The 20,440-nt window shown below is 42.4% G+C and overlaps 1 protein-coding gene across 1 annotated transcript in view; it reads left to right on the plus strand.

Annotated features, from left to right (window-relative positions):
* RFX4 (regulatory factor X4) overlaps positions 1-20,440 on the plus strand; it is a 103,080-nt gene that overhangs the window by 3,589 nt on the left and 79,051 nt on the right. Inside the window, exons 2-3 of the mRNA XM_025204908.1 lie at positions 2,334-2,420; positions 15,462-15,522. Of these exons, the coding sequence (XP_025060693.1) occupies positions 2,334-2,420; positions 15,462-15,522 (148 nt within the window). The remainder of the gene's footprint in view (positions 1-2,333; positions 2,421-15,461; positions 15,523-20,440) is intronic.

Raw genomic sequence — 20,440 nt, forward strand, 5'->3', positions numbered from 1 at the left:
CCCCCCCCCTCCCCCCTCCCCCCGCCCCCCCCCCCCCCCCAGCTGCCCTGCCTTGGCCAGCACCAGCCCTTTAAGAAAAAAAACCGAGAAAAGCCCTGGGATTCTCTGCTCCTGCAGTGGCCTCAGAGCTTCAGGGGGCCGTGGCAGAGCCCCCCACATAGCATGGGGCAGCAGGGATCGCGCCCCCACTAGCAGGAACGGTGAGTCTGGGGTTTTTTCATTTTTTTTTTAAAGGGCCAGAGCTGGGGTTGGCAGGACAGCCATGGGGGACAGCTGGGGGGGTCAGGGGGCTCATGGCAGAGCTCCCCATGCAGCATGGGGCAGTGGGGGGCAGCAGGGATCACCCCCCTGCCTGGCAGCACCCTCTGAGTCAGGGCTTTTTCTTTAACAAGTGCCAGGAGTTGGGACAGGCAGGGTAGCCATTGCCAAGCTGGGGTGGGTAGGCCTGGCTGATTTGGAGATTTGGCAGCAGCCGAATCTCTGAATCAGATTCAGCTGAATCAATCTGGGACAGTGATTCTAATCACTGAATCAAATCACTGTCCCCCAAATCGGCCGAATCCAAATCTGAAGTGAATACTAGCCACTTCACAGAGGCCTATTGTGCAGGTACTCACATGTCCATAAATTCTCTTTTGGCTCTGGTTATTTGCTGTTTATTTTTAAATAATTTGTTCATGTCTACTCAGTTGGTCTGCTTAGTTGGACTGGTACATGGAGCCACTTTTGCAGCCTTTGCTTCTCTCTTTTTTTATCCACCAATGGTGAAACGCATTGCCTAAGTACAGACAGTCAAAGGCTGAATTGATTCAGTCTTTGCAGGTTAGTCTAAGATGCAGCTACTAAACTGAGAAACAACTAGACACACATTTACCTTTGATTCAGGAAATGCAGCCACATGCCTGCAGTGGCTCAGGTCAGAAGCTGGGGGTGCTAAAGCATGGCTCTCTGGCATGCAGCTAGCATGGCTTATGTGTTTGCTTCCTCTTCCTGCTGCCCCCAAGGTCTCTGGTATTTGCAGTCCACAATCTCAACAGCAGGACTCTGCAAGGTTGCTCATCACTTCCTCTTCCTGCTTTTAGGTGCCTCTGTGATTTGTAGTCCACAGTCACAGTTAGCAGTAACTTTCAGTAAGTTTAGCAGGGCAGGGCAAGGCAGCTCTGTACTCAGAGGGTTTAGCCCCTCCCCACCGCACCAGACCCCAGCTGGGGTTTGCCTGGGGGAAGGGGTAGTCCCTGCCTCTCCATCCCCGCTCCCCCAACCCTTCTTTGCTGGAGTAGATAGCACAGCCCAGCCCAGGGCTGGAAAGCATGCTGGGATGCCGGGGGGCTCTGATTTAACTTGAACCAGGAAGGGGTCTGGGACAGAAGTTTCATAAACTGGTTTGACCAAATCAGTTAAGTCTGATACTACTTTCAGTCAGGTTTATCTTAAACCAGTTTCAGCCATTTTGTAACTAATTTATGTGCCCCAAACTTGTATTCCGTTACAGGTTTAAATCAGCTTCAGATCACTTAAATTGGTTTGTGTGTAATTTCTGTCGCTAGCCATTGTGGCCAATCTTTACTCCTTCCTGCCTGTGTACATGACAGTACTGTACTGATATTCTGTCATTATACTGAAGTAATGTCCAGATGTCCCAGTCAGAATCAGAGCTATGAACTGTATGAATTGTTCTATGAACTGTAGTAGCAAATAGATAGGAAGACACAGTCCTTGCCTTTGTGGCCCAGGGTCCCAATCCTGTAACCAGCATGCACCTTTACAGAGTGAAAGTCTACACAGGCATAGCACCCATTGCATCATCCTTATTCCTGGATTGAACCTGAGAAAGGGGAATTTGTGCCTTGATTCCTCAAAGATTTATACATATGCTTAGTTGTATGCAAATGGAGAATCCTAGTGAAGTCAATAATGAGACTCTCCACATGTATGTCTCCACAAGACTGAGGCCGAAGAATGTACGTGTAGTGTTCTTGCTTCAATTTCTTACATAATTTTCAGGGTAATCCAGGAGATTAGAGCCCCTGAAATTTTGTCACATTACATTAGTATTAGTGGAATAAAGGGCTTTGAGAATCAGATAAATTATTAGTCTCCACAAGGAAGAGTTGTAATGTGTATGGGTACATCTGGGTCTGGATTTTTTTTTAAGACAGAACAAAGATTTTTCTTGAAGATAACATCAGATAGGGCAAGTCTTACTTGAAGTCCTGCAGAAAGTCATCTCTCAAGTTGTAGTGTTGTATTGTATCCTCAACGTCAATGATTCAAATCCTGCTGCCTTTTTTTTCTTAAACCAAAAAACCAAAACAACTTCTGTTATTTTGCAGAGAGTTGGATTGAAAGATGTCTCAATGAAAGTGAAAACAAACGTTATTCCAGTCACACCTCTCTGGGGAATGTTTCTAATGATGAAAGTAAGTACTTTCTATTCATTTTAAATAAGTGTATGGGGATGTCCAAGTGCAAACGCTAATACTCACATATGTCATCATGACACTGATGATAATTATATTCAAAAGCCTTCGTTGCCTTGTCATTATATTTACTATATGAAGAGCAATTTGTGTGTTGCAGTTAGGTACACTGTGCTGTCTTCTGAGGCAGTGATTTGGTAAATGAACTGATAAACTGTTATACAGTGTAAAAGTACTTTGTTTACTATGCAAGTAATTTTAAGAGATGATTTAAAATTATTCTTATTTGTGTTCGGATAGCATGTATTAGGACTCCGCTGTACTAGACACTGTATAAACACACAACAAAAAGACAAAGTCCACCCCAAACAGCTGACAGTCTAAGTAATGTGAATTAATATACTATTCAGGATTCCAAATCCTACCATTGTTGAAATAACCGGCTGTTTCAGCAGCTGTAGTTGAGAGTGCCAAGTGACTGCGATGTCTGATAATTTTATACATGTTATCATTAGAATGATTGCTACACTCCGGTTAAAATGTATTAAAAGGGAAGCTAGGGGGCATCTATTCAGCTAGATCCAAGATACTGGGAGTGAGGACCTCAAAAGAGCTATGCATGGTATCATAGGTTTGTAGGCAAAGAACTGACTGCAGGATTGAAGTCTCGTTGTGTAAAAGTGATGACATCTAAAACAGAACGGTCAGGATTAGGTCTATAGCAAGCCCATCTGTTTGGTTTTTAACAGATAAATACTGGATATGTAAGATACAAAAGGAAAAATATATAGTGGTTTAATAAATCTTATCTATATATCTAACTATATATATCAATTAAACACACACACACACACACACACACACACACACACACACACACATATATATATATATATATATATATATATATGTTTCACAATTTAAAGAGAGATTGTCAGGTTAAAATTCACATGTTAAACATGGCCTTGCCTGGGCTACTTATAAAACCTTGATACTGAAGGGAAACTGTCAATTTAAAATATGACATATTTCTCTCACTTTTTAAAATTATGCTAATTTTAGGTGTTTCTTTGAACAAGAATGGGGTGCAATGGTAGACCTCTCCAGGTGTCTCGCTACAGCTCTGGAAGAACAAGTCCAATCCCTGTTCTGGATTTATGACATAGGCTACTCAGGCTGACCCATCTGTAAAAGGGGACCTAGTCATCTGGGTGGGGAGTCAAAGGCTGCTGGATGTGATGCTGGCCACATGTCTCCCTTGCAAGTCGTTGGCTAGAGAAATTGGTGTGTCTTAACCACACTGTCCCAATGGGCTGGTGGAATGTGTTGGACCTTTCACCTTTTAACAAAACTAAGTGAAAGACAGAAAGGAAGGAAGGAAAGTTCAAGAATGTTTAATTCATCATTTATTTTTTACCATTAGTATTACTTTTTTTCTCTCATGTCACTAAATTCTGAGAGAGCAAATAAACTACCTTAGTTCTTTCTGTACTTCTGGAGTCACTCCAAGCTGCAGTATATATTGGAGCTTTAAACATTGCAGGGGAAAGCATAAGTCTAACAAACTCTCTTGAATTTTTAAAAATCAAATACATTTACTCTATTGAAACCTTAAAGAAAACCCAAACCTATTTTTTGATCTAAGCATCCTAATAAGTTTCCATTTCAAAGTTTTTTTTCTGTGAGGGAAAATTATTATCTGACCCATGTCACCACTACCTCTGTGGGCTACTGTGATATGGCTAGGTCACAATGCAATAATTTGGTAGTCCTTAAGCTTTTCCTGAACTGTGACTTTGCTCTCCTGTTTGCTCAGGGATGTAGTTGGGGCATCCTCCACATTACAAACCCGGAATGATAATGGTGTTTGGAATTTGATGACATTTGTTCACAAACCACAGGTTGAAAACACATGCTGCAATTCTCCAGAGCAATTGATACAACTTTGTTTGAGAATCGCTCATTTAACAGGATTCATTTTAAGAAATTAGGGCTTTCTTCTCATTGAGTTGATCTCTCTAAATAACATTCTAGCAGATTTACAATAAGAAATGTACAGATTTGCTGTCCATTTTGTAGCTCTGGGGATTATTTATAACTTTGAGATCATGGCATGCAAGGCCATTTTGCTTGGCCTACCACAGCTGGCATACAGCAGCTACTCAGAGCCTGGACCGGCTGTGGCAGGCAGTCGGCAGGCTGCAAACAGCTGTACCAGGTTCCAGAGCCCCAGCTGAGCTCTATGGCAAGTGCACCTCTGGGTGGACAGGAGGGGAGGGGCCAGGGTTGTGCTGCCCCAGGCCCCTCCCTTGCCATAAACCCTGAGGAGTATGTGCAGCTGCTGCCACCACAGAGCCAGTACCGGACCCCATTTACAGCCTGCCTACTGCCTGCTATGGGCAGCCTGGCCTCTGTGGCCAGCAGCGGCTGCACACGTGCCTCAAGGCCCATGGCAGGGAAGGGGCCAGGGCAGTGCAACCCTGGCCCCTCGCCCACCATCCACCCAGGGGCATGCATGCACCGGCCACCAGCACGAGGATCGGGCCTCTTGTGGCCCGCTGCCTGCCCCTGGCATACCAAGTCAAGGCATCAATTGGGGTTGGGGTGTTTTTGGCACTCCAGTCAAAAATATTGCTGATCCCTGGGTCAAAGGCTGAGCCTGTCATATACACATTGTCTGTGGGTTTGAGCAAGGGTTCATCAAACTTAATGGAAAAATTCCTATTGACTTGGGTGAGCTTCGGATCAGGGCTGGAACCAAAGCCAATAGGGGCCTTGTTACACATTAATTTTAGGCAGCCTGGAGCTCTTAACCCCTGGCTTGTCCACACATTAACACCTGAAACTACTTTTAAGCACACTTTAGGCACCACTCCAAGGCAGGCTTCTCTCTGATCTGTGTAATCCAGCTCATGTTCCATTAATGTGTGGCCACTCCCCACAGATGAGCTGCCCAAGTTGCTGTTCACCAGCATCCCAAGATGCAGTCTTCCCTCCCCCACGCTCTTGTTCTGCATAGACAAGCTTTCCACCGCCTAAACTCTATTGCCCCCTGGCAGTTCTGGTGCCAAGCCAACTCTCCCTCCCACCACTTGGCCTATGACTTTCTCACCCCCAGGGGTGCAACTCCATGCAAACAACAGCCTGCAGAGCACACACCAGCTAGCCAGGCCACAGGGCATAGACAGGTCCAGGAGTGGGATCTAGAGCAGTGGGAGGGGGTTCAAGGTAGGGGATAGATTGGGTCCCCATGAGCTGGGCTGTGTGTAGGCGAAATGAGAGGCGTGTGTGCATGACACTTTAAAGCAAGCTAAATGCTTTTGCACCACTTTAATGGTGTCTTGTTTGCATGCCTCGGTGGCGTATTGCATATGAATTACAGCTGCTACAGGAAATTTGGAGCGCAGCAAACTAAAACTCCCTCAAGGTTTTTAAAACCCACCACTTCAATTTAGGGTCCCTGTTTCATCTACACACGCCCCTGGGCAATAGTTCCCCCAAAAGCACCTTCCAGCACTGCTCCCACCTCCCAGCCACCCTGGGAAGCACAACCAGCACCCCTCACACTCTTATCCCACATCCCAATTTATTAAAACATGAGACCGTCTTTCATTTAATTCCTCTTTATTTCTTTGTAAATTATTTTTTTTTACTTCTTTTTATTTTATCCCTCAGTGACTGATTTCCTTCATTTCACCACCCTTCCCTATCCCCGTTTCCTCTCCACCTCCCAGTTTCATGTTCCCACCCCACAATCCATCTCACACTGCCCACTCTCTCCCCCCCACCCCTCACCTAGATCAAAGATAGAAGCCTGTCCTGACCCACCAGCTCTGTAGTGGCAACTCACAGCTGTGCAGGTGGGGGACAGGCAGAGAAGGTTTTTAACCTTAAGGTGTAACTTCTCCAAACTTGAACTGGCACTAACACTTATCAATATTTGAGGAGTCCAAAGTGCAATGTGTAACAAGGCCCTAGGGGTCCTTCCTATGACTTGGGGCTTTGGGGCCTGTATGTTTATTGAAAAAAATATTTTCTTGTGGTCTATAACATAGGCCACTTGTACTTCTGACATAATTTAGTGAACTCTGTAGTACGGATAGAATTAAATACATTTTTTTTTCTTGATATTTAACCCTTTGTTCCTGATGTGATGCTATGCAGATTTGGTCTTACCTGGTGGGATATTATTTCCATTATAGATGGAGCTATTTTTCTTTTGTTATAGGGGAAGTAGTAAACCCCCTCTTACTCCCCATTACATTGCTGGGCCAAGGAAATTTCATACACACTGTCTTCCAATATATTATAATAGACCTTCTTAGAGTCAGTGTCAGAACAAGAGGTATTGTGTTTCATGTATCTTGGTGTTGATTCTACTTCACAGTGCTCCTTTAAATCTCTCAGAGCAAAGGAAGTTTTTATGATCCTGCAACAATCTCTCAGGTGTCTTCACTGTCAGCTTGCTGTGGTGATGCCAAGGCATAGCTCAGCATTCATACCTAATCTCAGGCTTTTAACCTGCATCTTAATGCTTTGGGTTGGGGGGTGGAATTTATTCAGTTTTTTTGGACCGACTTGCCAATCACAGGACTTTTCATGTGGATGCAGAAGCCATGGATATATGCTCCACACCAAAGAAGTGCCATGGAATAGATAGTCCTAAATTAGAGGGTTTAGTGTATTTGTGTCTTATTTTTAATTTGGAGCAGTAGTCCAACTCCAGCATCCAGTATCTAATATCTTGTATCCTGTCTTCAATAGTGGTTTGTACCTGATTCATAGATTCGTTCATAGATTCATAGAAGTAGGGTCGGAGGGGACCTGAGCAGATCATCTAGTCTGACCTCCTGCCCTGGACTAGATGGCCAATGGCTCAGCATGTGCAAAAACAACCTTCAAAAAACCCCACAAAGTGTTATGAAATAACCCATCCTTTGAAGAAATGTTCTTCCTAATTTCCCATTGGTTAGTGGGTCCAAATGTTTTTTCCCCATTGTCTAATGTGATTGGCGATCTTCAGCCATCAACCTTAGTGATATGTAGGTTGAATCTACGTGTGCATTTAACAGCACAGTAGACTAATTTGCTGCAGTGTGAAGTGTCATAGCCTACACATGCAATGCTATTAGATCTCAGCAAACTAATTTTTGCTGCCTTAAAATAGTACTGGCAGGGACAGTGCTCTTATGGTGACAAAAATAACTCCACCTAAATGCACAGGTAGACACTGACCAGGTACATGAATTGTACCTGGTCAACCCAGCCAGCCAGGGACCAGATCCCCAGCTCCTGCCAGCCCTGATACCACCAGCCACCGCCACCCAGAGCCCCGCACTGACTCCCTGGAGCCCTGCCAACCTGGGGCTGCTCTGCCCCAGCACTGCTGTGGTCCCAGGAGCACGTGAAGACACTGGGCCTGAGAGCAGCTGAGTCCAGCGCAAACTGTGCCAGAGTTTATCACCTCGCCTTAGTGACATGTGTAGATGCACCCATAATGTGGCGGAGTTCCATCGACTGATGTTGTTATGTTCAAAATTGTTTCCTTTCTTCCTTGAAAGAGATTACAGACTTCCTTCCTTCCTATATTTCCATTTTCCTGCTTTCCCTTCTCCTCACTCATACTTTCTAAAAGTTTTGTTATGTTATGTGTACCTAGGTTTAAGAAACACCTGGTCCTAGCCACTAACAGAGATGGGATACTGGATTAAGTGATTTGGTTGCAATGTAGAAGATCCTGTCTTACCAGTTTTACATTTTTAAGCCATTGAGTGGTAACAAGGTACAACCTTTTGTGAGGTTATTGAACTCGAGTTTTAAGCCATTGTCAAAGTGTAGGTATGTGTGCTTTTCTAGGTTTATGAGATCCCTAGTTCAGCTCTCTATCCAGTCTGCTTGATAGTAAGGTCTGGGTTTCTGTGAGGTTATTTGCTGATTACCTTTAGTTCACTGGGCTGATGTCAAAATACCATCTTCTGAGAAGTGACTGTCTCAGCACTTCTAGCTTGCTGAGCTAGCATTATGGCAGAGGCTTCTGAAGGTTGCCAGCTCAGCACCATTAGCCAAACCCAAGCCTTGTTCAGCTGAAACAAGTCTCCTTTCTTTCCATTTATTGCGAAAGGAAAAGAAAATAAACACCTTGCTCAGCTATAAGGACAGTCAATCATTGCAAGATCCAGGACAAGGTAGTGGCTTCAAGATAGTAAGCAGTCTGCTACTATGTTCCTTCTTAACTTTGGGCCCTATTCTTTCTTCTGTTGTCCGGCCATGCTCATGCACTGTTGTTTCCAAACTGCCATGTTGCTGTGCATCCAGCATGCACTAGGCACTGACAAGCAACAGGAGGGAGAAGTTTTTGAGAAAACCACATGGTCTCCCTCACATCCTCTAGATAAGGGTTTGCTGCAACTGGTTGTCTAATTTCCATTTCCAGCCAAAATAAGGCATCATTCATCTTTCTCTTGTTCTCTGTACTTCAGCAGACTCCAATGACCTTTAGAGTTTGGGAAGAGAAATTACAATTTAGGGCTTTTTGAAGATTTCAGTTTTCACATTATCTAAATATGCAAGTCAATTAATTATAGTGTAATTAAGGATTTTCATGGCATCACGTGATAGTCAAAATTTAGATGTTAGCAAATAAATAAAGTTAAATTTGTGGAGAACATTATTAATAACTGAAAAGAATCCTCTCCATTTTATTTTTTGTATGGGCAAATCCATCAGGAATTAGAATTTATACAAAAATCATCACTGCTTGTTGTACCTGTGACTTACTAGCACAAATCTTTTTATAATTCAATAGTAGGACTCAAAAAGAAGTTCCATTGAAACAATTATTAAGGGAAAACAGCATTTTTGACTAGCAAAAACTTTCATTGCTGGTGCTTGTCTTGCATTTTTTTTCTCTTTCAGAAAACAAAACTTTTTCACCAGGAAAATATTAAAAGTTTTAAGTCATTTTTTTGGTGGAAAGTCAAAAATTGTGACAAAACTTAGTTGAAAATTTCTCTTAAAATCAATTTTCTGAATATGTTTATTCAATTATGCTTGTGGTCCCAATCCTCATAGGTGCTTTTGAAAATCATACCCTGCATAAGCACCTTCCCTTAAGGGCTAGAATTTTACCCATGGCTATGTCATGGTAATCCCTTATGATCACTTAGTTTAGGCAGAAGTCAGGACAGTATGGCACTTTTAGGCTATACAGTGACATACTGCCCTGCTTCTTGGCTAACTTAAACACAGCTAGCTACCTCTCAGAAATTAGCTTGTTTTAGCACTGGGCCAACCACTCTTTTAAGACTATTTAGGGAAAAGAGTCTGTTCAGCTGAAAGCTGAGGGACTGTTCAGCTTGATACAAGGAGCTCATATTCCCACACAGACTTTCCTGAGTACTGTTGGCTACTGGGGAAATATCAAGAGATAGTACCCTTCATGATATTCTGGCAAGGATAAGGGAACTTTTGTCCCCATCTCCATGACAGAAGACAGAGATTGAAGTCAGCATTTTTCAAAAGTGTTCACTAATTGGTTTGTGGGCACCCAACCTTGCATTTCTATCCCCTACCTACTGACTCTGAGAATCAGGGATTCTTTCAAGCTAGGTTCCCAAAACTTAAAGCAATCAAAATTAGTGGACATACTGAAAGTCTTAGACTACAGACCCTAAATTGAAAGCCATGAAACTAAATTTCCAGTCAGAAGGAGAACAAAGGCATTAACCAGGGACATTTCTATTGGGGATAGAGAGAACAAGATCTCAATGCACCTCCATGTCCCAAAAATATTTCTTGGATCACCTTCTCTCTCCTGGTCTGGGAATTGCAGGGGGAAGTGAGGGAAGCCATCTTTCCTTTTTATGATTTGAAAGAGGGTCAAAGTCTTGTGCCAATCATGTATAAAAATAATTACACAGGTTTCAGAGACCTGGTTAGGGTGGCCATCATAGAGGACAGTCCGGTTGTCCTCTGTCCTCTATTGATACAAAACTGGACACCTTTATGTCCTCTATTTTTCTCTTCAAATAGAGGACATAAAGGTGTCGGGTTTCGTATCAATAGAGGACAGAGTTGCAGAAAACTGGACTGTCCTCTGATGGCCATCCTAGACCTGGTGTTGGAAGTTTCTCTTCCCATCCTCATTACTATTTGGTGTGTATAGGGGCAAGGGTGTTCTTGTGGGCTCAATCATCCTATCATGTTCCTGACTAACTGGGAGCTCTGTCTGTGGCCTGTCAGGCCCTCAGTTTCTGCTGATAAGTGGTCTGATCTTCCCTCCATGATCAGTTGTCCTAAAGCCACATTTCACTCACAGCCAAGCCCTCACACCCTGACTACTCCGTGTGTGTGTGTGTATCACTGAAGCAGTTAAGTCATTGTCTCTAATTTTGGAGATGGGGTGCCATATAAAGCTGGTATGTGTGGGGGTGGCACACACTGTGCATGGAAACTGGGATTGCCCTCAGGGTTTCAACTGCTTTGCTGCATTTGCAGCCATAGAAGCTAAATCTGGCATAGAGGCACTGAAAGCTATATCATTGGGCAATTCTTTGAGTCCAGGCTCATACCAGATTCTATATCTCCTTCCTTTGCCTAGTACTGAGCATCCCTATTAGTGTAATTTTTAGTGTAGGGTTTCATTTTGAGGGGAAACATTAAAACAGTTAACACAAAAGTAAGGAAAACTGACAGTCCTTATTTTGATCCTACCGTTCAAATACTGCCAGAGCACGGGTTCAGGCAAGAGTTAGACAAAGCAATCCATTTGAAATTTCAAGCTACATTTCTAAAATATACAGAAAAAAGAGATTCATTTTTTCCACTGAGTGTTTTTCTTATGGCTCTTGTTGTGAAAAGATGGTCCAATACGATACATGACTTTGCTATTCAATAAGATGATAAAGTCCCAATAAAATTAGGCAATTGCTATTTTGTACAAAATAAAGCAGGATTGCTTTTATGTGGGGGGTATGTGTGTGTGTATGTTTAATTTTAAAGTTTCATATCTATAGGTCATATCCCTCATCACACCTCTTCTGGGTGTAATCTTTATCCATCTCTCAAGAAAAAGACTCTGACAACCTAAGCAGCAACATCCTACTCCTCAACCTCCTCTATCATAACGTTCTCCGCTCGTCTTTACTTCAAAACATTAGACAGGAATGAAAAAGGATTACATTTCCCTTCACAACTCCCTTTAGATGGCAGTCCCTTGACATATAAGTGGGATTTCCAAGGTTAAACATATCTTGTTAGTTGTGCATATATACAACACAGGGATTATCAAAGTAATTTGACTGCCAGTATTATCAGCTTCCATCAAGGAGATAAACAGCCCTTAAGAGTAATTTATCTGTGATCAGCTTCACTTGTTGGTAAGTGAAACGGTCTTGCTGAAACAGGTAGCTCTGGAGCTGCTCAGAAAATGCCCTTTTACCTCCTACCTCCAACCATCCCCTCAAATCTTGAGCCATCTTTTTAAATTGAGAAACAAAACAACGACAGATTTTGAGCAGCCAAAATCTTTGACTGAAAGCTGCCAAAAGCCAAAAATGTTTCGGCTGAGAGGTATCCAACTGAAAATTTCATTTTTCAAAGAAATGTTTCTTTTCTGTAAAAACAAAAAACAAAAAAACAAAACAAAAAAAAACAAAAAAACCCAAAAAACCAAAACAACCTCCCCCACCCCCCCAAAAAAAACCAGAAACGAAAAAAGCCTGTGGTTTTGTTGAAAACCCAATTGTCCATTGAATACATATTTAATGGAAAATTTCTGAACATCCTTCAGGTACCATGTTCCTCCCATTCAGGTATAGAGACAGGCTTTGTTAGGGGTTACCACATCTGAAAGAAGGAATCCCACAAGTATACAAATCCGAGGAAACAGTTTGAACTGTGATTTATGATCTTACTATTAATCTATATCTTCATAAATCCATGTCCTAGGGAAGGAATGAGTGGACAGTTTGTAATATGTAGCCTGTCTCTTACAGCAGGTTTGATAGGGCACCTGCTCATAGTTCTTCATATGAATTTGCAAGAAACAGTGGAGACTATAGTGGCTATAATATGTATAATCTAGACATTTGATACAATGCCACATAATAACCCAGGGGAATATTATTAAATCAAGATGGCATAAATGAAAAGATAATAAGCATCTCTGGCCTACTCCATTAAGTGTATGAGCATAGAAAAGATCATCAAAAGCTGTTGTTAGAGAGGGAGCAGCACTTAGGGGCCTCACAGGGTCTGATAGTTGTTCCCATTTTCATATTTTTGTTAATGATTTATTGGTAGATAGCAAAACGGAAGGTATTAAGTTAATAGATGGCCTTCTACCTGAAGAACAATAACCCTACACAGGACAAAAACAGGAGCACAGGCCAGATTTTGTTCTCATGTTCCTATGTGTTGCTCCTTCTGAAATGATAAAAACTGAAGTAATCTTTCTGCATCTGAGCATAGAGTTTATCTGTTAAGAGTCAACAACACTGGAAAAAGCTGTTTGTCTTAGGGAAAAAAAATACTGGACAGTAAGGGTGTGCGAAATGGGCTGTATTCAATTTGGATTCGGCCCAAATCGGGGACAGTGATTTGATTCGTCAATTCAGATCACTGTCCCAATTCGATTTGGCTGAATCTGAATCTGAGATGCTAATTCAGGGTCTCAGCGATTCAGTCATAGACACGGCTTTAAATGTTTTTTCTATATACCTCAAGGTACCAGGCGTGGCTCCTGAATGCTGCAATGGTGGGCCAGATGGTGCATCCCAAGGGAGTACTTCTGGTCCACTTCTGGGTCCACCGGGGAGCATGCTGGGGGGGCCCCCCATGCCCCCCCCAGCTCAGCGATTGGCTGTGGGGGGACCCCAGGTACTGCCTCCAGACCCAGGAGGCACCAGTCACTGAGCAGGGGGGCACAGGGAGTCCCCCAGCATGCTCCCCGGTGGACCCAGAAGTGGACCGGAAGTGCTTCTGGTCCATTTCTAGGTCTGCTGTTGAGCGCGCGGGGGACCCGCACGGGGGACACCCCCGCCCCCCCCCGTGCTCCTATGAGATGCTCCATCCGCCTCATCATTGCAGCATTCACGAGTTGCCTGGTACCTTGAGGTTTGTAGAAAAAGCATTTAAAGCTGTGTCTATGTCCAAATTGCTGAATCTTTCCGAATCTCTCTCAATCGATTCAGAGGGCTCTGATTCAATTCGGAGAGATTAAAGGGTCTTCTGATTTGATTTTGATTTTGATTTGGAGATTCAGGCACTGAATCAGGCCGAATCTCCACCAATCAAATCAGCGACCGAAGTGCCCTGTTAAAAGGAACTAGTAGCAACACTTACGTTTAGTTTGTCAAGCATTTTCTGTTGCAAGAGAAACTTGTGAGTTGTTTCTTGAGAAACTCTCCCACTTCCACAGTTTGCAGCAATCCTTTAATAATTCAGCAGAGGTAGGACCCTCGGGCTACAGAAGTGCCTTTTCTATGTTGCCAAAAAAATCCTTTTGCTGAACTATATTCTGTTAAAATTGTTGTTTCTTGTCTTTCATTCATTTTCCCTCAGGAAAGTTGTGGCTGTCTGCCAGAACAATAACCACATTCCCAAACAGCCTGAGCTGGGCTGCCATAAGCAGAGTAGCAGGAGGAACAAATATTGTATTGGAAATGCCTAGGATTTGCAACAGCAGTTGTAGTGGGTAAGAAAGAGGCTAAGTTCATATAGCTCCCAGGGAGAGTGCTCTGTTGTGGAGGAACCTGGATTAAGTGCCTTCCAAGACCCAGTGAAGTATTGCAACCCCAATAGCATACCTACCAGAGCCTGCCTTGTAGGTGGAAGTGGCAGCAGTGGTTACTCCCACTAGGGGCCAGGCCAGTTGTGGCAGTGGCAGCAGCAGTGATGGTATCTGGGGTGGCAGTGGTGGTAGCTGCCATTTTTGCATGCCCCTCTAAGTGGGCACCTGGGACTGGCGCTTGAGTCCCTCACCCCTCATTACACTATTGTGGAGCCCAGGAAAGTTTAGGCAGGGAAAATATGGGTGATATATGAATTAATGTGTGCAGCCCTGTAACAGCACATGACTATGTGGTGAAGCCCAAGGTACTTACAAATAAGCCAGTTAATTTTATACAGAGTAAATAGACTGATCTGTGGTCCTTGTACTACTACAAACTGGAAAATGGTATACCAGGTTATAGCTGTATCTGGCGAGTCAAGTGATGACAAAGTTGACTTGGACATGACTTAAACTATATCCTCAGTCAAAAGAGGGATGTTGATGCCATCTAAATCCTCAGAGGATCTACAGCCTTGCAGATCACAAACATCTAGGAGCTATTTCTGTGTGTATTTTTATAACTCTTACAAGAATTAATGTGAAAGAAAACTCAACATTAAGAAAAACTGGTTCATTTTTTACCTTTGTACTTCTCTTCTCTTGGATTTTTTTTTTAATTTTGAAAATCAGAAGTGAGTAAACAAAACACTTAGTTATTCTGGGAAGTGGTTAATTTAGAAAGAGGCAAGAAAATTCTCCGAACAGTAGAACACAATATTATATACTGTCATCTTCTGTTTTTCTTGACCAGATTAATATTTGTAATCTTAGAAATGCTGTGTATGGCATACCTCACCCCTGTGTTAGTTTGTGGTCCATTACAGGTTTACGGTCTATGATTGGCATGAGTACCTCCCTTAGCTCAGGTAGTAATATGGGTTTAGAATATGCTATGGAGCTGAAGGTCCCAAATTGCTACTCTCCTGGAGACTATTTGGAGAATTAGATCATATGGATGCATGCCTTGTATAACAACAGCTTATGTACATGGTTCTGCTCCTCTTGTCAGAGTCAGCTGAGCTAAAATGTGTCTCACTTGAGGTGTGCCAGTCTAGGGTAAGCTGGTTTACATATTTCTAGATTGTAACCCATACTTTTCAAAAATTGTGAATTGTGAGCATTTTCCTTGAACCAGTGGTTCCTTATCAGTTGAGAACTACCTGAGCAGTTCCCACTGAAATTACATACTGTTTTTTATTTCTCAATAGATGAGGAAAAAGAAAACAACAGAGCATCCAAACCACACTCTACTCCAGCTACTCTGCAATGGTAAGATTCCTGTTTCTCAAACCCCTGTTAATCCCTAAAATTTTCCACTTCATTTTTCCATAGTTAAAGTGTGTGTGTTGTGGGGAGGGGGTGTGGCTATACACTGAAAAGTTCTGATCCATTTTGGAGAGAGGCATTTTCCAGTTTCTGATCCACTTCTGGTAGATTGCCACTTAACCAATAAAGATGGATTTTTTACATTTAATTTTTTTTTAAATAAAGAGAAATAAATACCAAATCCAGGCCCTGATTCAGCAAAACACTGATGCACATTCTTTAGTCCATTCCTGTTGACTACTTTGTTGAAATGTGTCCCAGCAATTTAAGGCAGAGGCAGAATAAGAGCTAGGCTGGTCCGTGCCTGACTCATTAGTTTTTCCTTGTCATAATCCCATGGGAAGGGAGACAGGAAGGGAAGAGAGATGGGGTAGATGCAGAGTTGAAAGCAGGCAGGTCTACCAGAACATTGTTGTGTCCCCCACTGTGAATAAGTAAGTAGTGCTCTACCTATTCACTCTTACTGACTGCAGCACTTGCACTTATGTAATGGCACGAACTACACAGTCTTCAATCCACTGTTTCTGTAGCTCACTTCTTTTGCTTTGGTTACTTTTGTTAGTTGGTTTCAAAGGGAGTTGAGGGTACAAAGCACCTTGTAGGAGGTGCTCTGGACCTGGCTGTCTGGAACTCTGATCTATAGCCATCTGAGGTTCAAGGTCAGGGGGCTTTGGTTCAGACACTGTTGGAAATCAGTGTTCCTTGGCTTGTTTTAATACTTATAAAGAAAATACATTGAGAGGCTATTGTTCTCTCCACTCTACTTCAGCTATAAGTGCTTTTCAATTTGGCAGGTGAAAAATGGGTTAACATACAATGTCAGTCTTAGCAGTGTGTTAGAATACTTCTCTGTCTACATCAGTCTCCTGAAACCAGTTTCATTAAGGGGACAGGAAGTAGAGGAGCCAGTTTTCCTAACATGGACGCCCATTAGACTTTTAGGTTGGCATTCAGGCACTCAAGTGCCCATTTTTGGCAAATGCTAATCTAAGCCTGCAGCTGCAACACTTGGGAGTTTTACTTTGGCCATCTGAGTATGAAAATTGGCTTGATGGTTTACTTCCAGCATCCTTTGGTGTGGACCTGACTGAATTCAAAGAATAATCTATCCAACATATTTGGATTTTTTTCTTCATGTGAAATATTCCCAAACAGAATGCAATACCTTTACCATTATTTCTTCTTTTAAGTTAAACCAGTTATTTTGTGTACATCTATAAATTGATCTAGAATAACATGTGTGTAGTTAGTGCCCCGACTGGATGAGCTTGCAAACACTTCTGATACAAATGCTCACACTTACAAATTTAAATGAATGCACTTGACTTGGCTTTCTGCAGATATTTGTGCCAGAGTAAAATTCAGTCTCCCAAATGTTTGTAGTGAGGGAATGAAAAAGGAGAGACAACATAGCCTGAGACATTAAATAAAAATTATAGTGAGTGTTCATGAATTTAGTATCATTCACCCAGTCTACTTCAGTGTAATGCAAACAGGATAATGTACAACAGTCTATCTGAAATAAAATAGCAGACCGTGCTTAGCAAGTCACAGATTCAGGACAATGTTTATTTTGTGATAGTGCCAGTTAGGAGCCTTTTTCCCAAAGGAGAATATAACATAGTAGCCAAGAAGTCAGAACTAATTAGAACACATGCCAGTGATACTGTTCCCAAAAGAAAACATGCAAATACTGTAAACAGTCTTCTGCCAAATACTTTCAAGCTTCCTCAGTCATAAAGGTTAGTAAATCCCTAAACTCCTGGGATATAGAGCTCTGCTGGAATGCAGTCTAAACAATAATGCCCATTCAGCAGCGTTCACCATAGAATCCTAGAATTTAGAAATGAAAAAGGCTTATTACATCACTCAGTCTGTCCCCCTTGCCAGTGCATCTGCTTCCTGCTACCTACACGTTGCATTATGTTTCCTCCATATTTATGTAGCGCACACATTTTCCCTTTGACTCTTGGAGCACGTGATTCCCTCTACTCAATACTCCCCTCGAAAAATATGTGAAGAAACAGAAATAGACAAAGCAACTTTTTCTGTTTTCCAAAAGTGATTTTTTTTTCCCCTGGCACAACACAGAACAATTTAGTTTGCTTATATATTGATGCCCCCTTGTATCAGAGCTTTACAGTTCAGCAGCTGTCATACAATAGTAGTTTGGTGTTTTTCTGTTGTCTTGGACTACAGCCTTAAATGCTTTTCGTCTTAGTGGGGTAGCTGGACTAGTGGAATAGACTGCATAAAATCACACCTTCTTGAGCAGAGGGTTGTGAAGTCCTAAACTTGCATGCTGCAATGATATCAATGTATACTGTTTTAAGAAGTTCTAAGTATTGTGGTAATACCCAGAAGCTCTAGTCATGGACCAGGACCCCATTTTTCTACCTGCCCTGCAACCCCAGAACAAATCCCATCCACTAATTTAGCTGCCTGCAGTTATTTGTCAGCTTTTGCCTGCCTGTGTCTTGGGCTTTGCCATTCTGCAGCAGTATTCTGCCTGGCAGAGCTCAGTGTAAACCTGGGCCACTCCCCCCTGGCTAGATTGAAGAGCGAGATAAATGGTGATACACATTTTTCATCAGGTGTCAGGGGTACATTATTGTGTGGCATCATATTCGCATGGATATTACAGCTGGGAGGACCACTGTGAGCTCTGCTGTCTGGCAGTGCTTGACAGAGTAAAGCTGGATCTATTCTGATGTGAGATAGTAATATTAGCTATCATATGTAATGAAGGAGAATGAGTGGTGGAGGAGAAAGGCAGGAGAAAGGAAAGAGAAGAATGCAAATGTATCAGAGGTAGCTGTGTTGCCAGCTCTTTCAACTCCTGGGGCAGAGGTGGGGAGGGGGAAGAGGGAATTAAACTGACCAGTGAAGGGGAGGGCAGGAAGAGGGGTAAGAGGGAATTATGCTGACCAGTGAAGGGGAGGGCAGGAAGAGGGGAGGGGAAGAGGAGTCTTACCTTCCCAGCTCTCCTTCAGTGGCAGCTGCTAGTGCTCTGGCTGCTGTTGCAGCAGCATGGGCTTGGGCTGCTGTCCCTGAGGGACGGGTAACAGCATGGGTTTCCTGAGGGATGCTTCTGGTGCCCTGTTGGCTCCTTCCTCGCCCCCCCCCCAGTACAGGGCTCTGCCTCCTGTGGCAGAGCTTGGGGGGGGGCGGGACTCATTCCAACCCTTCTGCCCCAGATACACTACTAAGCATGGGGCTGGGGCTGCCCAACTGTTGTGGCTGGGCAGTGCAGGACTGTGCATACTGTGGCAAAGACTCTGGAAGGGAGGGGGCCATACTAGTGCCCCTTCTCAGTTGGGCACACATCCTCCCGCTTAGTTATGTTTCTGGACAGAGGACAGAAAGAAAGATAGAATGGAAATGTGTGAACTGCATTGTATGGTTTGTTTTTCCTCCATATTTGCATGTTGTAAAAGAATAGAAAACATACAGGATACATGGGTTTGTCTGTGGCAAAGATCAGGCCCCTGGCATTTAATGGGGGTAGAGGCCCAGTTCTCCAGAGGCAATATCATTCAAACAATAGATACAGGAAGGAAAGGATGCCAAAGGAGTTTTCAGTGACTGGCAGCCTGGCTTGTCAGTCTTTTTCTAGAAATATTTTTTCTTCATTTTGTTGATGACAAAAAGGAGAATGCAAGGCTTTAGAAATATTGTGCTACAGCACACCAGAGCACACGAGAACATGTAAGAAGATTTAATCAGAAATTAATCTTATTTTAATGATATGAACATAAGAATATTCAGTATCCTTTGGTAGTCTATGTTTCTGTATGCCTTATCTATTACCTGAAAACTTGCTTTCTGCTAGACCCATTGTTGTCAAAATAGTCTTGATTCTCTCTCAATTACTTAACCCAATAAAAAGTTGGAAACTAAGACTTCTGTCGAGTTGCATTTTTTGTCTTTCTGTCTTGCTTTTTAGTCTGCAAATTCTTTAGGACAGAGGTTGCCGTCTCTTGCTTTTGTGTACAGAGGCTGACTGACATAATGGGTGTTACCAGAGTACAAATAAATAACAGCATGCTGAATTAAGGTCAGCTAATTTTTATATTCTACAAGGTCCATAAAGACAGCCAGAAAGAGGAAACTGAGAAAGTTTATCAGAATAGATCTTTTTAGTCTTAATATAGGCATTCTGATTGCATCACACGCAACTTAATCCTTTATGTAATTCAGAATAGTAAATAGCAATATTCTGTTGCCTCAAAGTTTTAAAAAATAAATTCTGTAATAGTTAACATTTATGGGCATGATTCAGGTGCAGAATTGTCCCTTCTAATCTAGAAGTGTGTAAGTATAAGGAGGAAAACAGTAATAAGGGCAGATAAAATTCTTTCCTGAAAAAATGATTAGGGTTTTTATTGTAATACTATGAGTAGTACAAAAGCTTTCATTGTGAACTACTGGATTTCACATAGCTTTATTAGGACGCTTTTAAAAAGTATATATATTATTTCTGATAATGATTTGTTAGGTAGCAGACTGAGTTCATTATCTTTCCACAATACTGTAGGGTGAAGCTGAATTCAAAATATGATAAAGTTGTTAAATAAAAGACAGGAAAATAAAAGAAATAGAGCAAGATGGGTTTTTTGATCATTAAAAAAAAAGTTCAGGTATAATGGAGCATTGTTCAGTATCAGACTAATGACTCTCTGTGAAAGAGAAGAGAAAAAGAGAAAAATTCATCAGATATGAACAGAAATAATTAACTACTTTTCTTTCACTCTTGCCTTGGTCAGGAAACCTGACATTCCAATTAGCAGCTATGGTATACAAACGAACTCTCTGGGTTTTGAAAAGAGGTTTTGTTAAAGGTCTATGAATTTAGGGAAAG

This window comes from Alligator sinensis, unplaced genomic scaffold, assembly GCF_000455745.1.
Source record: "Alligator sinensis unplaced genomic scaffold, ASM45574v1 scaffold267_1, whole genome shotgun sequence".
Classification (NCBI taxonomy): domain Eukaryota; kingdom Metazoa; phylum Chordata; order Crocodylia; family Alligatoridae; genus Alligator; species Alligator sinensis.